General features: G+C 33.4%; 1 protein-coding gene across 10 annotated transcripts in view; it reads right to left on the reverse strand.

Annotated features, from left to right (window-relative positions):
* USP34 (ubiquitin specific peptidase 34) overlaps positions 1 to 20,537 on the reverse strand; it is a 247,390-nt gene that overhangs the window by 83,393 nt on the left and 143,460 nt on the right. For 9 of the 10 annotated variants that reach the window (XM_045162247.1, XM_044926027.2, XM_044926030.2 and 6 more), the window contains 10 exons: positions 20,335 to 20,434; positions 20,042 to 20,201; positions 17,089 to 17,215; positions 16,845 to 16,992; positions 9,732 to 9,832; positions 9,324 to 9,533; positions 5,111 to 5,236; positions 3,520 to 3,642; positions 3,316 to 3,399; positions 2,723 to 2,809 (listed from right to left, as the gene is read on the reverse strand). In XM_045162247.1, the coding sequence (XP_045018182.1) occupies positions 2,723 to 2,809; positions 3,316 to 3,399; positions 3,520 to 3,642; positions 5,111 to 5,236; positions 9,324 to 9,533; positions 9,732 to 9,832; positions 16,845 to 16,992; positions 17,089 to 17,215; positions 20,042 to 20,201; positions 20,335 to 20,434 (1,266 nt within the window). The remainder of the gene's footprint in view (positions 1 to 2,722; positions 2,810 to 3,315; positions 3,400 to 3,519; positions 3,643 to 5,110; positions 5,237 to 9,323; positions 9,534 to 9,731; positions 9,833 to 16,844; positions 16,993 to 17,088; positions 17,216 to 20,041; positions 20,202 to 20,334; positions 20,435 to 20,537) is intronic. The other variant, XM_044926026.2, reaches the window with a different exon arrangement.

A 20,537-nucleotide genomic window follows, 5' to 3' on the forward strand; every position in this document is an offset into this window, starting at 1 on the left:
CTGAAAGACTTCTACAATGAAAGCTAAAAAAAGTTGCTCAAAGAAATTAAAGACAAATAAATGGAAACATATCCTGCATTTATGGACTGGAAGACTTATTATTAAAATATCAATACCATCCAAAATCACTGCAGATGGTGACTGCAGCCATGAAATTAAAAGACGCTTACTCCTTGGAAGGAAAGTTATGACTAACCTAGACAGCATATTGAGAAGCAGAGACATTACTTTGCCAACAAGGGTCCGTCTAGTCAAGGCTATGGTTACTCCAATGGTCATGCATGGATGTGAGAGTTGGACTGTGAAGAAAGCTGAGTGCTGAAGAATTGATGCTTTTGAACTGTGGTGTTGGAGAAGACTTTTGAGAGTCCTTTGGACTGCAAGGAGATCCAACCAGTCCATTCTAAAGGAGATCAGTCCCGGGTGTTCTTTGGAAGGACTGATGCTAAAGCTGAAACTCCAATACTTTGGCCAACTCATGCAAAGAGTTGACTCATTGGAAAAGACTCTGATGCTGGGAGGGTTTGGGGGCAGGAGGAGAAGGGGACGACAGAGGATGAGATGGCTGGATGGCATCACCCATTCGATGGACATGGGTTTGGGTGAACTCTGGGAGTTGGTGATGGACAGGGAGGCCTGGCGTGCTGCAATTCATGGGGTCACAAAGAGTCGGATATGACTGAGCGACTGAACTGAACTGAACCACCCAAAGTGACCTACAGATTCAATGCAATCCCTAACAAAATCCTAACAAGGATTTTTGAAGAAACAGAAAAATTCATTCTAAAATTCACAAGGAATCTCAAGGAACTCCAAACAGACAATCTTGAAAGAAAAGGACAAACCTGGAGGACACACTTTCTGATTTAAAAACTTACTACAAAGTTACAGTAACTGATACCAGTGAAGTACTGGCATAAAGATAGCTTTAAAAAAAGAATGGAACTGAGAGCCCAAAAACAAACCCTCATCTATAGGGTTAAACGATTTTTGATAAGGATGCCATGAACATTTACTGTGGCAAAAGGAGTCTTTTCACAGAAAAATGGTGGAAAACCTGCATCTCCACATGCAAAAGAATGAAGTTGAACCTTTACCTAACAACAATTAACTCAAAGTGAATCAAGGATCTAAATATAAGACCTAAAAAACAATAAAAATCTTGAAAGAAAACACAGAACCAAAGGGTCATGACATTGTATTTAGCAATGATGTCTTGGAGAGTATACCAAAAACTCAAGTAACAAAAGAAAAAACAGAAAAATTGGACTTTATGAAAATTTAGTTTGTGAATCTTAAGACTATTCACAGTGTTCTTTAATATATTGAGAGATACATTATGAATAGTGGATATCTGAAAGCAATTTATGTCTCAGGCAAACTAGCCATCTCAAGCGTTGCCAAGCTACAATGTGTGCCATATGGTAGTAAATTTTTCTTAATACTTCATAAAAGTATCCATAATTTTAAAGCAAAACAGAGAAAATCTTTAGCACATGATTACCTGTAAACTTTATTCAAAGAAAACACATAAGTTTTTAAGCAAAAGTCCTATGAACAACATATAACTACTCTAAAATTTTTAAATTCTCTCACTTTGCCTGAGAACTAAAAGGCACCTTATAATTCTGAAAGAGTAGTGAGAAAACTAAAACACAACAATAAAACACAACAAAAGACATCCGAGTTTTAAAAGTCAAAAAACAACAATTACTATTGCAGAGGTATTTATTCTAAGAAGGAAAATATCTGTAGCAAAATATGTAAAATAAAAATGGCAAAGAAGTATTGAAACCAATGGTAAGAGTAACAAAATCTTAATAGATAGCAATACATGTCTTAAAAAGTATATTTTTTTTAATATACTGGATGCAGCAGCACTCGACAGTAAATTAAGAACAACTGACTCCTGGACTCTAAAGTAATTCTAAAAAACAAGTACTAAGAAATTAATTTTTGAATGCAATGTTTGATAATGCTATTCTGCTTTGCTGGAGGTCAGGAAACCAGCATACCTTCCATTTCAGACAAAACTAGATTACGGAGTTTGGTCCATCATTATGAATTTTAAAATATTCCACAAGTAAGCAATTTTATTTTCCTAATATTATAGGACAGTGCTTCTTCAAGTTAACAGCAGTAAGTACTATTTCCTAAAACTTCCATTTTGTTAAAGATCAATAATTTTGTAAAATACTATTAAAAAAATACTGTATCAATGTGCAATTGCTATAAAAATCTCTAAAGGCTTACTCTCAAATTCTGTACCTATTTCATTGCAGACCAGTCACAAATGGTCTGGAAATATATTTTTGAGTAGTGCTGCTTAAAGGAAAAAATGGTCAAAACAAAACAAAGAATATTTTCAAAAAACTAAAGACATAAACTAAGTTTTCCCTAAAAATCATCCCAAATTTTAAGACTATATAAACATTAATATATAACTTACCAAGCTAAAGAAAAAATGTTCATGAATTATATAGTTCAGCACCATTAATATCAGCACTTAAAATTTATACAGAGTTGACACTGAGAACTCTTACTGCATAATTAGCTCACCAGATTCCTTATTTTTCCTTAAATTTATTTCTACTGTACTCCACACTCCTTTACTACAATGAAGTTTGCAGGAAAAGTTACACTTGCAAGTGGTTCATGGATTTAGCTTATAGAAGTGGCAATCAGCTACTGTAACTGGTTGAAAGGGTGAATTTTCACTTACCACAGTCCAGGATTCCTGCTCTTTTGGCTCTAGAATTCCAGAATTAAAAATTTCTAACAACTGTTGAAGTCCTCCTGCAGCAACAAACTGTAAGCAATTGCGAGAGTATGGTAAGAGGAAAGCAGCTACATAATGCAGTAAAATCTGCTTTTTAATTCAGTGACTGGATGCGTGTGTATGTCTGTGTGTGTAAGTAAAATACTACATATCTTTCATTTAGGAAATTATTCTTTGGCTTAAATAACCAATATAACTTGTATACAATAAAGTAACAACAGCTAATTTTCAAGAATTTTTTGAAAAGATTCTTACAAAAATCTATATACATACTTTGTATTCCATTAACCATTTAATTTCAGGTACTGGGATGTCCTAACACAGTACTCTAATGAAGGAAAAAAAAAGTGCTAAAAACAGAAGCACCAAGGCCTTAAACAACCTCAGTTTATTAATGTGATTAAAGTAATATATAATTTAAAAATCATGCTTTATTTAAATGGTACGTTACTTTAAAACAATAATTATGGTATCTACTTTTGGTACATGAAATCAATTATTTTCACCAAGACACTGTAAAACATGTATAATCAAACCTTGCAACTCCAGGAATTTTTACTGTTTTCCACTTGATCCTCACTTGAATCATCTGAATCTGGATAGAGATCACTATAACTTCCCTGTGGGAATGGCAAAAATAAATAAGGAAGGGTGGCAGGAGGATTAAAAGATAATGTACTCTGGAATTTTGCTCCAGAGAGAAAACAAACATTTGATGATAATAATGGAAGTGCAATCACCGTTGACTCTCTCCTTATTCTTCGGTTAGGTTTTCCCAGTGCTTCAATAATTTCCAGGGCATATAACAGCTTGTGAGCACTTTTAATTTTGAGCAGTTCTTTCCAATTAAGTCCATCATTGCTCTTAAATTAAAAAAAGAAAAAAGGTTTCTCAAACCAACTTACTAAGAGAACCACACCTCCTCCCCAAACCCAGGGGCGGGGCAGGGTGGTGAAGACTAAAGAAACTGACACTATATATAAAAACTCAAATATTACATATACGAAGGGCAACTATATCACTGGAACTAACCATATGCTTAAAATACCAATTATTCCTTAAATTTTGCTAAAATTAATATATAATAGCAGCATAGGAAAAAATATATCTGTTATCCTCCAAAACAGTTGAGGTAATTTACCATCTTCTGAATAAAAAACACACAGCCTAATTGAATGTGTCAACTTTTAAGGATACAGTAGTACAGTGTGTATTTAATATTTATGTGACACCTACCCATTTAAAAAGTCATATACAAACACACAAACTTTAAAATATTATTCTACTCTCAATTTATAAGTGCTACTCACACTTAGTGTGTATGCTGGACAATGTTATTCACAGGGCTACAATGAGTCATCAACTCCCATTTTCTAGGCCCAATTTCTTCACTTTTAAGGCATTCAAAGTGAATACCTTAAAATCACATAAAGAATCACCTAAAGTGAAGTTGCTCAGTCGTGTCCGACTCTTTGCAACCCCATGGACTGTAGCCCATCAGGCTCCTCAGTCCATGGAATTTTCCAGGCAAGAGTACTGGAGTGGGTTGCCATTTCCTTCTCCAGGGGATCTTCCCAACCTAGGGATCAAACCCGGGTCTCCCGCATTGCAGGCAGACGCTTTACAGTCTGAGCCACCAGGGAAGCCCTGAAAAATTTAATATATATTAATATTTCTAGAGGCATGACCTCACATGTATTAAGTATTAATATATCTTTGTAAAGATGTCTGTTAAAATTAAAGATTATTTTTAAAAGTTATATAATAAGGGGTCACTTAGTGCAAGTACCAACAGAACACCTATTGAACTAATTCAGAACTAATTCAATAGGTGTTCTGCTCTGAATTAGACATCTTACAAAGATATATTAATACTTAATACATGTGAGGTCATGCCTCTGGAAATATTAATATAAATTTCTTTGCCTCCCTTTTTCTCTATTTCTACCAGTTGTCATGTATAAGCAGCCAAAACAAGCACTGATGCAAATATCATTAAACCTTGGTGTATTTTCTCTAAACGTTACTTTTTGTTGTCAAAAACAAAGCAATATTCAGAACATACAGTAATATGAAAAAACACTAATATAAAGGCAAATTTACTGTTTACAGAGATAATTTTAGAGACCATCCTTGCCTTATATTTAGCCCGTATTACACAAGCTCACTAATAATTAAATATATGAACTTTAAAATGAAGTGGCACTTTTTAACCTATTAAATGGGCAAAATTTTACTGAGGTTACAGGTTAACAATCAATCTCATATACTACCAGTAGAAATGTAAACTGTATCATCCTCCAGGGAAGTAAAAGTATTTTCTGAACTTACCTGTTCATCTGAGATATTCTGGAATGCCATCAACATGTTAGGACATGTAGGAAGAAGCATCAGTAGCTCCCATACACGCCTGGAAAGGTTTTCTGCGTGAAGATGAAGTTCTTCACATCTTAAGCTCTACAAAAATAAGAATAACTGCTTATCAAAACAGATCAGTTTTTTAATTAATGTGAATCTCGATCTGCATCAAATCACTATCAAGTTTGATAATATATTAAAATCTTACTTTAAAGTGAGAATAAACCATTTTTTACACAGTCAAGTTAGTTATGTCAAAGCAGTGGTTTTTCAACTTGTTACTGAACACTTTTCTAGGAAAAAGTGACCTGAAACTCTGGCCACTTTTTTTAGAAAAACTTTTCAAACAGAAGTGAAAATATTTTATGAAATCATCCAAATAAATTTCAATCAGACTATCACCTATCTCCTCTTTGCAGGCCACTATTCCAAGAATGACAAAAGGCTGGTTAATTAAATCCCTGACCTTCTATTTGGGGAAAGAGTACACCTGTTTCTCTTATGTTCCTAATCCATATCTTATATTTCAATCTCAGACAAGCAGAGATAAAAGAAAAGCAAACACTTTTAAAGAACTTACTTTTTTCCATTATCACTTGTTAAATTTGAATTATCTAAGGTACAAGATAACAGTATGCTAAACAATATTGCAAAAAGTATTAAGAAAAAAAGAGTCGGACACAACTTAGTGACTGAACAAAAACAATATAAGAAATAAGCAAGTTTTGGGGTTTTTGTGTTTTGTTTTTGTTTCTTAACTAAAGAACAACCCTAAGAGGTAAACAAGCAATGAAAGCTAAAATATACGGTTTTGGAATTTTCCAGAGTATGAGTTTGTACTCATTATTCTACTACTAGCTGCTGTCACATGATGATTTTGAGGTATTCACTAAGCCTAAAAGATGCCAAAGGAATATCCTTACATATCTACAAAAAATAACAATTCAGTTCTTTCTGTATAATGGTATAAAGCTAATGTACTTTGAAGGTAAGAGAATTTTAGAGATGAAATTTCAAGATAAACTTTGCTTTACACAGACCTAATGAAAAAAGAGAAGCATCCACGTTAATACTGTTAGTTTAGTTGAAGACAAGGCAATGACAGGTCTTCAGTAAAAGAGAATTCATTCCTTTGTAAATACCCAGTTTGAAAAAGAGAAGGAATGGGAGAGGGAGGGAAACAAGGAAGGGACTGAACTCTGCAGCAGATGATCTAGAGGGGAAAATAAAAATCTTCCAAGTGTACATGACTATGATCTACATTGTGACTAGAAGGCCACACAATGTCATAAATAGTCAAGATCCATTATGTTTTTGGTAATCGTCTTCAAGACTGAACCAATCTAGTACAACAAAGAAACTCCACACCATCAACTGCATACTGGTCATGATGTTCAATAATTTATCTGTCCAAAATGAATGTTTTCTCTCTGGTTTAGGCCTCACATGGTGAATTACAATGGGCTACTAACTGGTATGCCTACCTCTGGTCTTTGATTTCTCTTAACATAATCCTCCAAACTAACATCTGAACTCTGTGACTTTTTGTTGCTTTAAAATCTTCCATGATAATAACAATCCATTTTAATACAAATAAAAACCTCTTAAGGTCTTTTGTAATATGGGTTACAATCTGTCTTTCTGTCCTTATATTTGAATTACATCATAATCACACTCCCAGTTTTTCAAATTTTTGTTTCCTCCTTATGCTCCCATAACACACTTCATAGATTACTAGCACCCTCCTCAAAAAATCAGGAAGTTCTTATACTTATCTTTTACTCTTAAACTAGCCATACAACACTGACATGAAGTAAAAGGTTATTAAGTATGGCATAAAATTTAAAGGTGACGAAATGGAGGTTTACGACATCTATTATTATCAAGATTATTCTGGTTGAATAAAAAGGGGATTTCTTGGGAATTTAAGAGTGTGCCACCACAAAAGAAACCAGGTTATGAGGAACAGATGACTCAATTTGGTAATTCATGAGCAAATACATCGTGGAAATGTAGAAAGAAGCCACTTAACATTCTTAGCAAAGAACTCTGTTAGCCTAATATAGAAAAGTCATAAAAGCACCAGTCTGCCAATCTCAAAATGATGATTCTTCCAAGAAAGATGGTCCCCTGAAATAGAATGGTGGCAGTGAAAATAAATTAAGAGGACAACAGGTCAAAACATCAGTTGTGGCAGACGGGATCAGGAGGAGGGATAGACTCAGGTTCAGGAAGAAGAAAAGAAGAGATGGAGTCCAGGTTTCTGACTTGAGGAACTGGGTGGATTCCATTTCAATGAAGGAGAATGGATGCCTGTGGGACATCAAGTGAAAGTGTTAAGTAAGCAATTGAATGTTTAAGTTTGGAACTCAAGAGAAGAGGTTTGGTCCGGAGAAGTGAGTTTGAGAGTTAGCACTAAAAAGATGGTATTTAAAAAAAAAAAAAAAAAAAAAAAAAAAGATGGTATTTAAAGTCAACTTTTTTTAATTATTTATTTTTTATTGCAGGATAATTGTTTTACAGTATTGTGTTGGTTTCTAACCAAATAAAGTCAATTCTTCCTCCGTGTACTACTTCCATGCTAGTACATGAGGTTCCTTATTGTTTTTTCTATCCCTGTCAAACAAACCTATTACCTTTAAAAGAAAAATTAAGATATATGTCTCTCCCTCTGCTTAAAATACTTCAGTGGTGGACTTCCCTGGTGAGCCAGTGATTAACAATCCTCCTGCCAATGCAAGGGATATGGGTTCCATCCCTGGTCCGGGAAGATTCCACATGCCTCAGGGCGAGTAAGCTTGTGTATCAAAACTACTGAAGCCCAAGGGCCCTAAGAGCCCAAGCTGCACAAAAAAAGAAGTCACTGAAATGAGAAGCCCATGCACTGTAACAAGGGACCAGCCCAGTTGCTTGCTGCAACTACAGAAAGCCCATGCTCACCAACAAAGACTCTAAATAAATAAATACAGATAAATAAATTAATAAAATTTGAAAACAAAACCAAACGCCATTCCAATGCTGTCCATTTTGAGTGAACTGGAAACAGCTTGCAATGGCCAGCTTGGCTGTTTACCTTTTCATTTCATTTCCCTCATTTCACTCTCCCACTACCCTCCTCACTCTACTTACTGGCTCCCAAACAATTCCCAGACCTGCCTAACTCCTTATTATCAAGGGCTTCAGGAATCAGTCTGCTCTATCCAAATTATTCTTCATTCTCTTCATTTAGTAGCCTCCTTTTCATCTTGAAAGCTGAAGTTTATATGGTCTCCCTCAGAGAAACCTTCCTTGACCAAACATTAATAATATATAAATGTTGTTGTTCAGTTGCTCAGTCGTGTCAGACTTTTGTGACCCCCATGGGATACAGCACACCAGGCTTCCCCATCCTCCACAATCTTCCAGAGTCTGCCAAAACTCATGTCCACTGAGACAGTGATGTCAATCAACTACCTCATCCTCGGCTGCCCACTTCTCCTCCTGCCCTCAATCTTTCCCAACATCAGGGTCTTTTCCAATCAGTCGGCTCTTCACATCACAGTGGCCAGAGTACCAGAGCTTCAGCATCAGTCCTTCCAATGAATATTCAGGGCTCATTTCCTTTAGGATTGACTGGTTTGATCTCCTTGCTGTCCGAGGGACTCTCAAGACTCTTCTCCAGCGCCACAGTTCGAAAGCATCAAGTCTTTAGTGCTCAGCCTTCTCTATGGTCCAACTCTCACATCCATACATGACTACTGGAAAAACCGTACTTTGACTATATGGACATTTGTTGGCAAAGTGATGTCTCTGCTTTTTAATGTGCTAACTAGGTTTGTCATAGCTTTTCTTCCAAGGAGCAAACATCTTTTAATTTCATGGGTTTTGTCTATCACCAGTCTCTAATGTCAAGTCATGGCAACTATGTCTACCTAAAACTGTTTATCTGTTAGTTTACTTGAAACTGTTAGGCATGGCAATTATCCATCTTCCCCACTGGACTCAATGAAGGCTGAAACTGTGTCTATTTTAATCCTTGTATAATAGTACTTAAAACAACATGCCTGGGATATTAGGCACTTAAATACTTAATGAATTAATAAATGGATTCTTTGGTTTTATTGACATTTAAGAGATTACTGAGAACATTATTTTCCTCTCAACAAAGACAAAACAAGATTTTGTGAAAATAAAATGATATAGTCACCTCACTATCTTCGACTGCCATTTTTCCTGAAGGTGGTTTAAATGATGCGAGCATCTCTAATAAATCAAAAAGAGTAGTTAAATGAGGTTCTTGTAAGAGCAAAAGCATTGGAATGTTGTCCTTTTGAGGGGGTGGTAGGCAAGATGCTGGCAGCTGAACACCTTCCCCTTTCCGTTCTCTCCTTGGTGCACCCAGAGATACGAATACCATCTATAAAAACAGGAGCAACAGGGGATCAACATAGAGTCAGACATATTAAGTTTTTGGTTTAATAAATCTGTGATGTAGAAAATAACCTCCCTTACAATTTTAACAAAAGTGAACACTGATTTTGAACTATACCTCAACTAAACAACTACTGACTGTAAGTCAAAAGATAATTAAAACTCAAACCACACTTATGTTTACCTGCATATCCTTAAAACCAAGCTCATGAAGTGCTTTTTCATCATAATCTGTTGTTAATTCATGTCCAGAAGAAATCATCCTGACAGGTCCCATAAGGCCTCCTTAAAAAACAGCAGAAAATCAAAGTCAACTTTTTATAAAAGTTAATTTATCTGCCAACATGAATACATGGTTATAGCAATTAATTCCACTGAACATTAAGCTTAAATATAATTCTTCAGCAAAGTGGAAACGGTGCTAAGCATGCTTCCTGCATAATTTGCTATTGTCCGAGGTTAGCCTTAGGCAGTTAGAAAGTCTAAGAAAATCCTCCTTTAGCACCAGTCTAATTAGATCAATTTCTGCTTGCTTAATAATATGAAAAATTTACAATTAAAAAAACACTACAGAGCTTTCTGAGAACCTACAGCATTTCCCCTCAGCAATATGTGAGACTCAGATTCATTAATGCTTTAGTTCACAAGTTATCAGCATGTATTTAAAATGATCCAGTTCTCTCTTCCCGATTATTACCCAACAAAACAAAATAAAATAGAATATAGGACACACATAAAGTTCTGGCATGAAATGAAAAAAGATAAGCTACAACCTTCTACATTACAGTAAATTCAATGATCTCAATAGACTGAGACAATTCATTTCTAGAATGCATAAGTCCTCTTTGCTGCCTACATCTCCATGTCCCACCATCATCCATACCAAAATATGCTTTAGTTGCCCAAGCATGTTCTTTCTTTAAAGCACCAGTATGTTCCCATCTCAAGATCTGCTCCACCCCAGAAATTCATATGGATCATTTCCACAATTCAAGTTTTTCACAAAATGTGAGCTCTAAAAGGCCTTCATCCTAAATCTAAAGAGCTGCATCTTACTCTTAACCCCTTACTCTGCTTTGTCATTTTTTATAACACTTATTAGTATCTGATATGATATTTGTCTCTCATTAAAAAAAAAAAATAAGTTCCACAAAGCATGTATGTATGTATTCCCAACATTAGAACAGCAGGTATTCAAATCACTGTTTAATCCATGAAAAAAAATTTAAAGAAAATGCTTGATAGAGGAAGAAAATTAAGTAAAATGATGAAACAGCTGATGAATAAACTTAAGTATTGTTAAATTTTATTAACTTAAAGTAGGAAAATTCCACTGGATAGGCATAAAAACAACTACTTTCAGTAATGAATGAAGCAGGACTACTGCTTTCCATAATGACATACAACATTTTAAAAATACATTTTCCTTCCACTCCAGAAAATTCTATCAGAAAATATTTCTGGTAAGGAAAGTGGGTTCCTCTAGTAAGATTCATTTCAATTATTTTCCTTAAGTATAATTACTGTGCAGCACAATTGCTAATTGTTGTGTAGCTAAATCTAAGATTCTTAGCCTTCTTGCCATTTCTAAACCTAGAAACCCTGGTCCTCCCAGTGGTTTGATGAATATTCAATCCTGTATCTTCTGAATATCCCTATAGTTTATTGGGTGTGTGCACACGCATGTGTGTGTAAAAAAAGACTTTAAATTCATCCTGATTATTAGACAGAAACAGAGTTTTTCTTTCTGCCCAAAGAATATTTCTTTGTTACCTATTGTGATTTATTTCACAACACTTTAAGAGATCATAATGTTGTAGTTTTTAAATGTATATTAGTTAATATTAAAATTCATCTATTATCCTTTTAACCTCTCAGAACTTATAATAGATATTGTTTTGTTTCTTCACACAGTTTATTATTCAGAGTAGTTTCATCCAATTTAAAGTACAACTTCATTCAGATTTAAGTAAAATATATTAAGAAAGAAATTAACTTAGAATCTCTACAATATTTTGTACACAGAAATGCTAGGTATAATCACTTATTCAGGTGTTCATTCATATATCTCAGAAAGTTTTATTCTCGTATATTACACAAACACAGTAATGAAGAGTACCCTAACTAAGGACTTTCCTAGCAGTCTAGTGGCTAGGATCCAGTGCTTTCACTGCTGTGGCCCTGGGTTCAATTCCTGTTTTGGGAGATTCCACAAGCCACATGACCAAAAAAAAAAAAAAAAAAAAGTACCCTAAATAATGTTTAAAAAATTGTTTCAAAGTACTTGATATCTTTAGCTTCCTATTTATCATCATATGACTTGCAAATCATCACTGAGTTCCTTCTTCTGATACTGTTTTATGTAAATCAGTTATTTAGCAGAAAGTAAATGCTTAAGAAAAACATGAGCTACTACATGGAACAGAAATTCTATACTAAACCTTTAATACTTTGGTAGATTTTTATTAAATTTCTATGTTATTGAGATAATCTAATACAATCTATAACTTGATCTTTTTACAACAGTTGATAAAATATCCTTAGTTGTGTTGGATTGCTAAGATAATATGGAGTTGATTTGCTTCCTCTTTCCTTCTAAATACCCTAAGCATGCATGACTTCATTCCAAAATACAACTAAGATGGCTAGTACTTTATTTAGGATTCAGGTTTCTATTTGATATGTAAGTTAGGCTTATACATTGTGTACACCCTTTAATTATAATTGGTAAATTGGTTTTTAGAGTTAACTGAGCAGCTTTCTATCTTCTACTACTTTTAAGAGGATTTTTAACCTAAGAATTGCTTATTCCTTAACAGTTCTGAAAAAATTTGCTATCTTTTAAAAATTCAATATCTTAATGCAACAAATTGGAAACAACAAACAAGGAAGGAACAAGAAAAGGAAACAAGAAATCTTAAAAATTCTTAGGTTATGATGCTATGGTAAACAACATTCATCTAATTTTAAGCCTCTGGAACTGCAATGAAGTAAATTTTTATAATTCTACAACTATCTGACAGAGAAAAAAGGGAATAGATAATACAGGTTTGCAAGCTGGCAATCAAATGAACTTACAGTAACCATCAAGACCTGAAAAAGATAAATCCTAAAGCAGACACAGAATTATAATCTATATCTTATTTACACTGATTTGGCAGAGGAACAAGATCAACACCTGACGAAGGAAAAGAGAAGAGTGAAGTAAGGGCTAGAAAGAGAACAAAAAGAAAGAGAAAAGGGAAAGGAAAAACAGCACCTCAGTGATCTATGAGGCACTAACACTGCTAAACTTCATCAGAGGTCCAGAAATTATGATGAGACTAAGGGGGCAAATTTTTCTTAAAAACATATAACTGCTAATCTTTTTCAAATTTGATAAATATTACAAATACACAGGCCTAAGAAGCTGAACTAAATCCAAACTGCATGAACATAACAAGGCATATTAATAATCACACTGCTGAAAATCAACGTTAAAGAAACATATTTAAAACCAAGCACAGTTAGAAAGACATACTGTATATAAGATAAGAAAAATGACACACTTTTAGTCAGAAATTCTGCAAGCCAAATAATAACTGGCAATTTTTTACAAAGTTCTGAAAAGAATTTCTTTACCTAGAAATCTATATCCAGTGAAAATTTCTTTCAAAAATGAAGGCAAAACAAACTTTTTATTCAAACAATAAAAGCTTGAGAAAATTACTAGATCTGCAATATAAACATTTTTAAGCGAAATTTATCAGAAAGAAGAAGAAAGATAAGTGGAAATTTCTCAATCTACACAAAAGGAATGAAGAATGCCAGAGTAGTGTATATATATATATATATAAGGTAAAAGATGAAATAAGGTTAACAGAAAATAATTGGTAATTAGCTAAACATTCTAATTAAAATGCACACACCATCACTCTGGATTTTTAAAGATCCAATGATTAAGGGAAAACACATCAATATTCTCAAAAAAATACGTTAAGATATCAGGAGTATGCTGAGGACAAAAAAAAAGAGAGAGATGTCAGATATGAAAAGCACCACTGCAAAAATGAAAAACTCAAAAAAACTTCAAAATAAAGTTGAAAATATATCTAAGAAAGCTAAGACTCAAAGAAATGAAACATAGAAAAGAAAAGACAAATAAATTAGAAATAGTCCAAGAAATGAAACATGTAAAGAATTTCTAGAAAGAAATGATAATATAGGACACAGAAAATCAGTAACTCAAGAAAATTTCCCCAAACTAAAAGATACAAGTTGCCAAACTAAAAGGGACCTCTGAATATAAAGTACCAATAACAGTTGCTGAAAATAGATCCATACTCAGGCATAGTATTGTAAAATAGGCACAAGAAGGTTCAATAAGCTCTGGAAAAGGGGAAAAAATATTAACAGGATGTGTAAAAACTACCAGAAATCAAAATGGCTTCAAAATTTGAAACAGCAACAGAACCATGAAGTGCATTAATATCTCTAAAATTCTGAAACAAAATTATTTCTGACCTAGAATTCTATACTCAGCCAAATTATCATTTAAAGTATCAGAAATATATTTTCGATCATTCAAAGAATCTCTCAAGAAGTTACTGGATAATTTGCACTATATTCCAGTCAAATTAAAAAAAGTGAACCAATAAGGAAGGTATGGGATATTGAAAACAGAATAGTCAACACATGAGAAAGACAAGAATTACAAGGAGGATGATAACGGAGAGCCCACTACTGTGAGTCAGATGTGGAAAACAATCAATAGGATCAAGTGTCACTAGAAAAACGTATTCCTGAGGGCCAAAAGACCAAATCTCTGCTACTTTCACAATATTTTCTCTAAGGAAAGAATGCAAAAGTGAACTGGGCCCAGAATCTTTATCTCTACTCGGACTGTCAAGTTTCTACTCTAACCTTCAAGTCCTATCATCAAAGAGAAGAAATTTCATTTTGAATAAAAAGATCAGAAAAAGAAAAGACTATTCTGTTGAGTATTTCAGCATCTTCTCAACATCATAGCACTAAGATATGTCTTCACCGTGCCAAGACCTAAACTTGAGAACTTTCCCACTGATAACCTTCGATGAGGCTTTATAATACATCTTTTGGGATTCCCTGGTGGCTCCAGACAGTAAAGAACCTGCCTGCAATGCAAGAGATCTGGATACAATTCCTGGGTTGGAAAGCCCCCCTAGAGAAGGGAATGGCTACCCACTCCAGTATTCTTGCCTGGAGAATTCCATGGACAAAGGAGCCTGGCAGGCTACAGTCCATGGGGTTGCAAAGAGTTAGACAGGACTGAGCGACTAACACTTTGACTTCTTACTAAAGAGATGAAAGTATACCTTCTTTAGCTTGCATTTTCTGTGACCCTTTGCCTAACAAGAACATACTCCCTTTTCCTTTATCCATCAAGTTTCTCTGTGCTTATGTTTCACAGAACTAAATACATCCTTTAGGAATAGATACACTGGAGGTAAAACTATAAAGAATATTACAAAAAAAAATCAAGATAGTGTTAAGGAGAAGAGGAAATGATGCTATCAGGGAGGGACACACAACTAGTTTCTAATAATGTTCTAGTCCTTATTCTCGGTGGTAGGTGCATTGGTGGTTCATTTTATTATTACTCATTTCATATTCTCTTTATATACATTGCAATGTAACAAAAATATACTTTTTGATCTGAAAATTCCATAACTAGATATTTAGCCAACTCCTGTCAGATAATGTATGTATTAAGAATACTCTGTATAACACTATAAAATCAAAAGAAGAGAAACTACCTAAATATCCCTTAATAGAGAATAGGTAAAATAAATCATGGTACCACCATACTACAGACAATATAGATCGTAAAAAGAATGAGGTAACTTTCTATATTTAACTATATGGAATGTTCTCTAAGATAATAAGCACAATGAACAAGGGATAGAAGAGTATAAACTGAATGCTGCTATACTTGTGTTTTAAGTACATAGCTGACACCTGAACAACAAAGGTTTGAACTATGCAGATCCATTTATATGCAGGCCTTTTTCAACAGTAAATACTAGAGTACTACCTGATTCTCAGCTGATGGAATCCAGATGCAGAACTATAGATATGCAAGAACAGTGGGTATGAAGAGCCAATCATAAATTATACATGGATTTTTGATTGTGCAGAGGGTTGGTGTTCCTAAGCCCCATATAACTCAAGGGTCAATAAATATCTTGTTATCTCTTGAAAAATATCTAAGAAAATCTGCCTCAGGAGAAGGGAAATGGGGAGATTTAGAGATAGGATTAGAAGGGAGATTTTCAGCATCTATTCCTCTATCAAGAATACTCACTAATTATTTAAAAACAGTTTAAGATCTGATATATTTAAAATGTACATATGATTTCATCTTGAGCACAGTGTAGTAAAACTGTTGGCTCCTTACTAAAAGAGACGAAAGAATTATCTGCTCACAGGCAGGTTAAAAGTCTTAAAAAGAAGCTTTTAAAACTTCAAGATTTTCTTCCGCTAATGTTATCAATCAAAGTGACATTACCAGGTAGGCATTTTAAAATATCTATTTAGCCTATTATCATTCAGACCTTTAACCTGTAAGTAAAACATAACAGCTTTTCTGGTTGCTCCTCTGAATAGCCCCTATTTTATGTGCTATGTAAAGACACTAAAAGGGAGTAATCAAATACACCTTTCAGGCCCACATGAAAATTTCTTAATATGATACTTTTTTTGAGGGAAGGGGAGATGCATAGGTGGGAATTCAATGAGTATTGTTTTCATACGCTTCAAAAAATATACCAAAATAGCAAAAGAAAAAAAAAAAAAAAAAAAAAAACAACACCAAAAAACTACTGAGTAAAACTGGGTACTTAGAGAAGCAACCCACTCCAGTATTCTTGCCTGGAAAATCCCAAGGACAGAGGAGCCTGGCAGGCTACAGTCCATGGAGTTGCAATGAGTCAGACACGACTTAAAGTGACTAACACTTTCACTTTTAAAGTTGGATTCTAGGTGGTGTATGGACACAAACTTATTAATTCCCACACTGCTTATCAAATAACCTACAAAAGCGGATCTTTTTTTTTTTTTTTTTGAGAATAATGAGTACAAGTGTTTGCAAATAACATCTTTAAAAAAAAAATGAAAAAGATAACTATTAACTCTTGCCTAAGAATTGATGGCACCATACCTAGGATGGGAGGGCAGGAGTCATGAACATGGCTCATAGTCTTTATTTAAAGAAGTAAAGGTTTGAAGTCTATATATGATAGAACCTAGAAAATAGAAAAATTTGAACTGATGGACTTACCAGGAAACTCTCCTTTTCGGCTGCTTTGACCAAACTCCTGAAGCTGAGCTTGTTGATTTATTTGTTCTTTCTGTAAATTTTCATACCAATGAGTTACTTCAGCCCTAAGATCTGCTACCTGGTCACTAGGATACATTTCAATAGTCATCTGAAATATGAGATGCAACCAATTTAAAAATACAAAAAGAACATATATTTGAACTGGGAAATGTTATTAATTTGGAAACTAAAACTATGTAACTACCTTGTCAGGAAGTCCAGCTGGCTGGCAAACAACCCTTAGCGGCAGGGACTGTTTGTCACTCAGTGCTTTCAAATGACTACTAATACCCGTGCCTTCAATTTGCCACTGTCTGAGATGATATGCAAACCTAGAACACAAAAACCACATCGAGGAAGGATATCATTTTAAACTATTTTAATGTTACAGAAGTTTTTGCTATTTTACAAAATGAAAGAGCCCACAAAAGGGTCCAATACACTACAGTTTACTCTACAACATTATATTTAAGTTTGGATTCATGATAATGAATCCAACTCAAATGTGTAAATATAGTTGAGTGTCTTAAAAATTAGTTTCCAAGAAAAATTACAAAAAAAAAAAAAAAAAGGCCCATTAAGAATATTATAGGGTTTGTTTTTTTTTTGTTTTTTTTTTTTTTTAACAAGACGGAGGGAGGACTGGGGAGTAGCAAAGACAGGAGGAATTTAAAGAAACAAATTAATCCGGTAAGTGAAACAGCAAGCTGTCAATCCTATTTTCAAAGGAAGAAAAAAGGTATTAGGAAAGATTTTTCAAAGAGAGAACTGTATTGCAGTAAATATATGTTAACCAGCCTAACAACTTTGAGAGCGGATTCCATGACTGCTAAAAACATAAAATGAATAATAAAGATTAATATGTCAAAGGAGACAGGCAATTAAGCATGACACTAAATATTAATTTTCTAACTGATTTTCAGTTGAAGACAGGATCCAGGGTACCTCAATGTATTTAAGGAAAAAAAAAATATCAATGTCTAAACTAATCAGCAATTCTGGAATAAAAGGGCAAGTAAGCAAATAAATGTACTTGATTTCCAAGATGTGATCCAATGTTCACCTTCTATGAGCAAAAGAGTAATCAATCTTTTGGAGCCTGATAATTCTTAAGTAATGAGGGAGTTATCTGGTGTACTACCAATGTCTGGCAATCTTCTACCTACTATATGCCAATAACATTGCCTTCTCCCTTAAGCTGTGATAATCAAAAATGTCTCCAGGAATTACCTAATGTTCTCAGAGAAACAAAATCATTTCTGGTTGAGAACCACTGTTAAGATTATAACCTTATCTCTTTTTAAAAAGAAAATCCTTTGAAAAAGACATTTTTATTTACTCTTTTAATTATAAGGAATATATAAGTGCAATAATTACTTTATATTTTCATTTTATAAATGTTTAGGCAATTTTAAATTAGAAACAGCAATCTTTTAAAATGACATTTTTATTTACTCTTTTAACATAAAGAATAAACATAATAATTACTTTATATTTTCATTTTATAAATGTTAGGCAATTTTTAATTAGGAGTAGCACTAAGCACATTAAGCACCTGAAACTGTATGATACTATACAAGGATTTGCTTGAAAATTTCTATATAATTTTTTTAAACCAGCTCTCAGTTTTTGAATATTTAATTGTTTCCTAGATTCTTTACTTGCCACCCAAAAAGTATTTATATAAATTATTTAGCACCAACATTAACTTTTAGAGGAAAACATAAACAAATACAAAGGTTTCTATTAAGGATATTATAATAATCAATTTTCTTCAGTTTGAAAAAGTTTGTACACCTGAGAAGGAACTTTTGAACTAAAATTCATTAAACTGATAAAATGCACCACTGGAATCCTAGGAAAAATTTGTTTTAAAAGACTTTTAAATAAGCACCTATTTTAAAAACATGGGTTAACGCTGTATGAGGACTGAGGGCTTGAACCAACAGGACTGTTTTGGTTTGCTGTTTGCAGACCCTGCAGCACAGAGAAAATTTTAGAAGACCATATACTGTTATCATTAACAATAAATATCTGATAGGAAAGGGTAGATTATAGAGACTCTGATTTTCTTTAGTATTATCTTAGTGTAATATCTGAATTTTATAATGAGTATGTATTAATTTTTTATTAATTTGAATAAGACATACCACATTTGCTTTTTTATTGTTAGCTTTTAAAGTGATAAAAATTATGAGGCAGTGTGAAGTTTCTGTTGAAAAAGACAAGACTTCCCTTACACATTCTTTAAAAACACAAGGAATTATTTAAGTAGAATTTCTACAATTTACAATCATAATCAAAATAATAAGGAATTTTGCAAAGCCTAAATGTTTTAAATCACAGAGCCATGTTATTTATAAGGAATGTGTAGAAAATCTTTATTCAGTATTTTCTGACATTTTAAACAAAGGTCAATATATATAAATAGTATAGGTTTTCATTATCAAACTGAGCTTGGAAGTTGAAATAAGTTTTAACAATTTTGTTCAACAGTTCTTTGTACTTTTACATTTACTCATGATTTTTAACAAACAGAATTTCTTAATTAAAACTATCTACTCACCTTTTAATTCAGTCGATATATTCATAAATGTTAATTTGCTTTATTTCTGTATTACACAGGGTATGTCTAAATTAATTATATAGATATTCATTAACACAGAATTTTTTGATCATGTTTCCATGGTAAATGGAAATTCAAAATTAAAATACTGTCTCCTAGTCCAGGAAGAAAAAAAAACAGCAAATGAAACAAATGACTCAACTTGATTCAACTATGAGAGATTATCTGATGTTCTTGGTGCGAGTTTTAGTGAAAACTTTTTTGGTAGTGGTGTTCTGCCATTTCAATCATAGTAATACTTTCTTAGAGATGGAATTCTGTCTAGAGATTTTTATTCATGCACATCTTCTCAGAGTCTTATGATATTTAAAGCTCTGCAGTATTTACCAGGAACCTATATTGCTGATTCCACGATGAAATGGTACATATCATGAATAAAAATTACTTCCATTACTAACTCTTCACTTTTGGTAAGTTATGTTTTCTAGCTGCCCCCAAGAAAACCTTTAGTTTTAAGAATACTTTTGGACATATCAGCAATTTTTTTAAAAAGCCTAAAATTCATTCTAATAATGTGGTTTTAAAAAATTACCTTCTCCTAAATGCTTCCAGATGTGTCTTCAGCATAAGGAGTCCTCTTTCTATAACAGTGAGACTTGAGTGTGATTCCTGTTCAAGACTGCTAGAAGCTATCATAAGACTCTCCATACACTTACTAATAAATTCTTGCTCCTTCTCCAAACCCGTTTTACCTAAAAAGTCAGATGTTTAGATATGTATTATCAACCTTATATTCTTATTTAGCTGTATTAAAGAAAATGAATTATAGCTAAGAAAAATACTTACATAAAAATTACCTACCAGACAGTAATTCAAATCACTCACCATTAATATAATAGGAGTTAATATACTGGATAGCTGCTCGACTGACATCACCAGATTGTGCTCTTAAAGCAATGCCCCAAAATTGGTCCATACCACAAAGCTAAGAAACAAAAATATGACATCTATAAATGTTAACTGTCAAACAATGTTTAATTAAAGACCAAAGTTACAAATTTAAAAGGCATTCAATTATCAGAGAGCTT

Source organism: Bubalus bubalis, chromosome 12, assembly GCF_019923935.1.
Source record: "Bubalus bubalis isolate 160015118507 breed Murrah chromosome 12, NDDB_SH_1, whole genome shotgun sequence".
Lineage (NCBI taxonomy): Eukaryota > Metazoa > Chordata > Mammalia > Artiodactyla > Bovidae > Bubalus > Bubalus bubalis.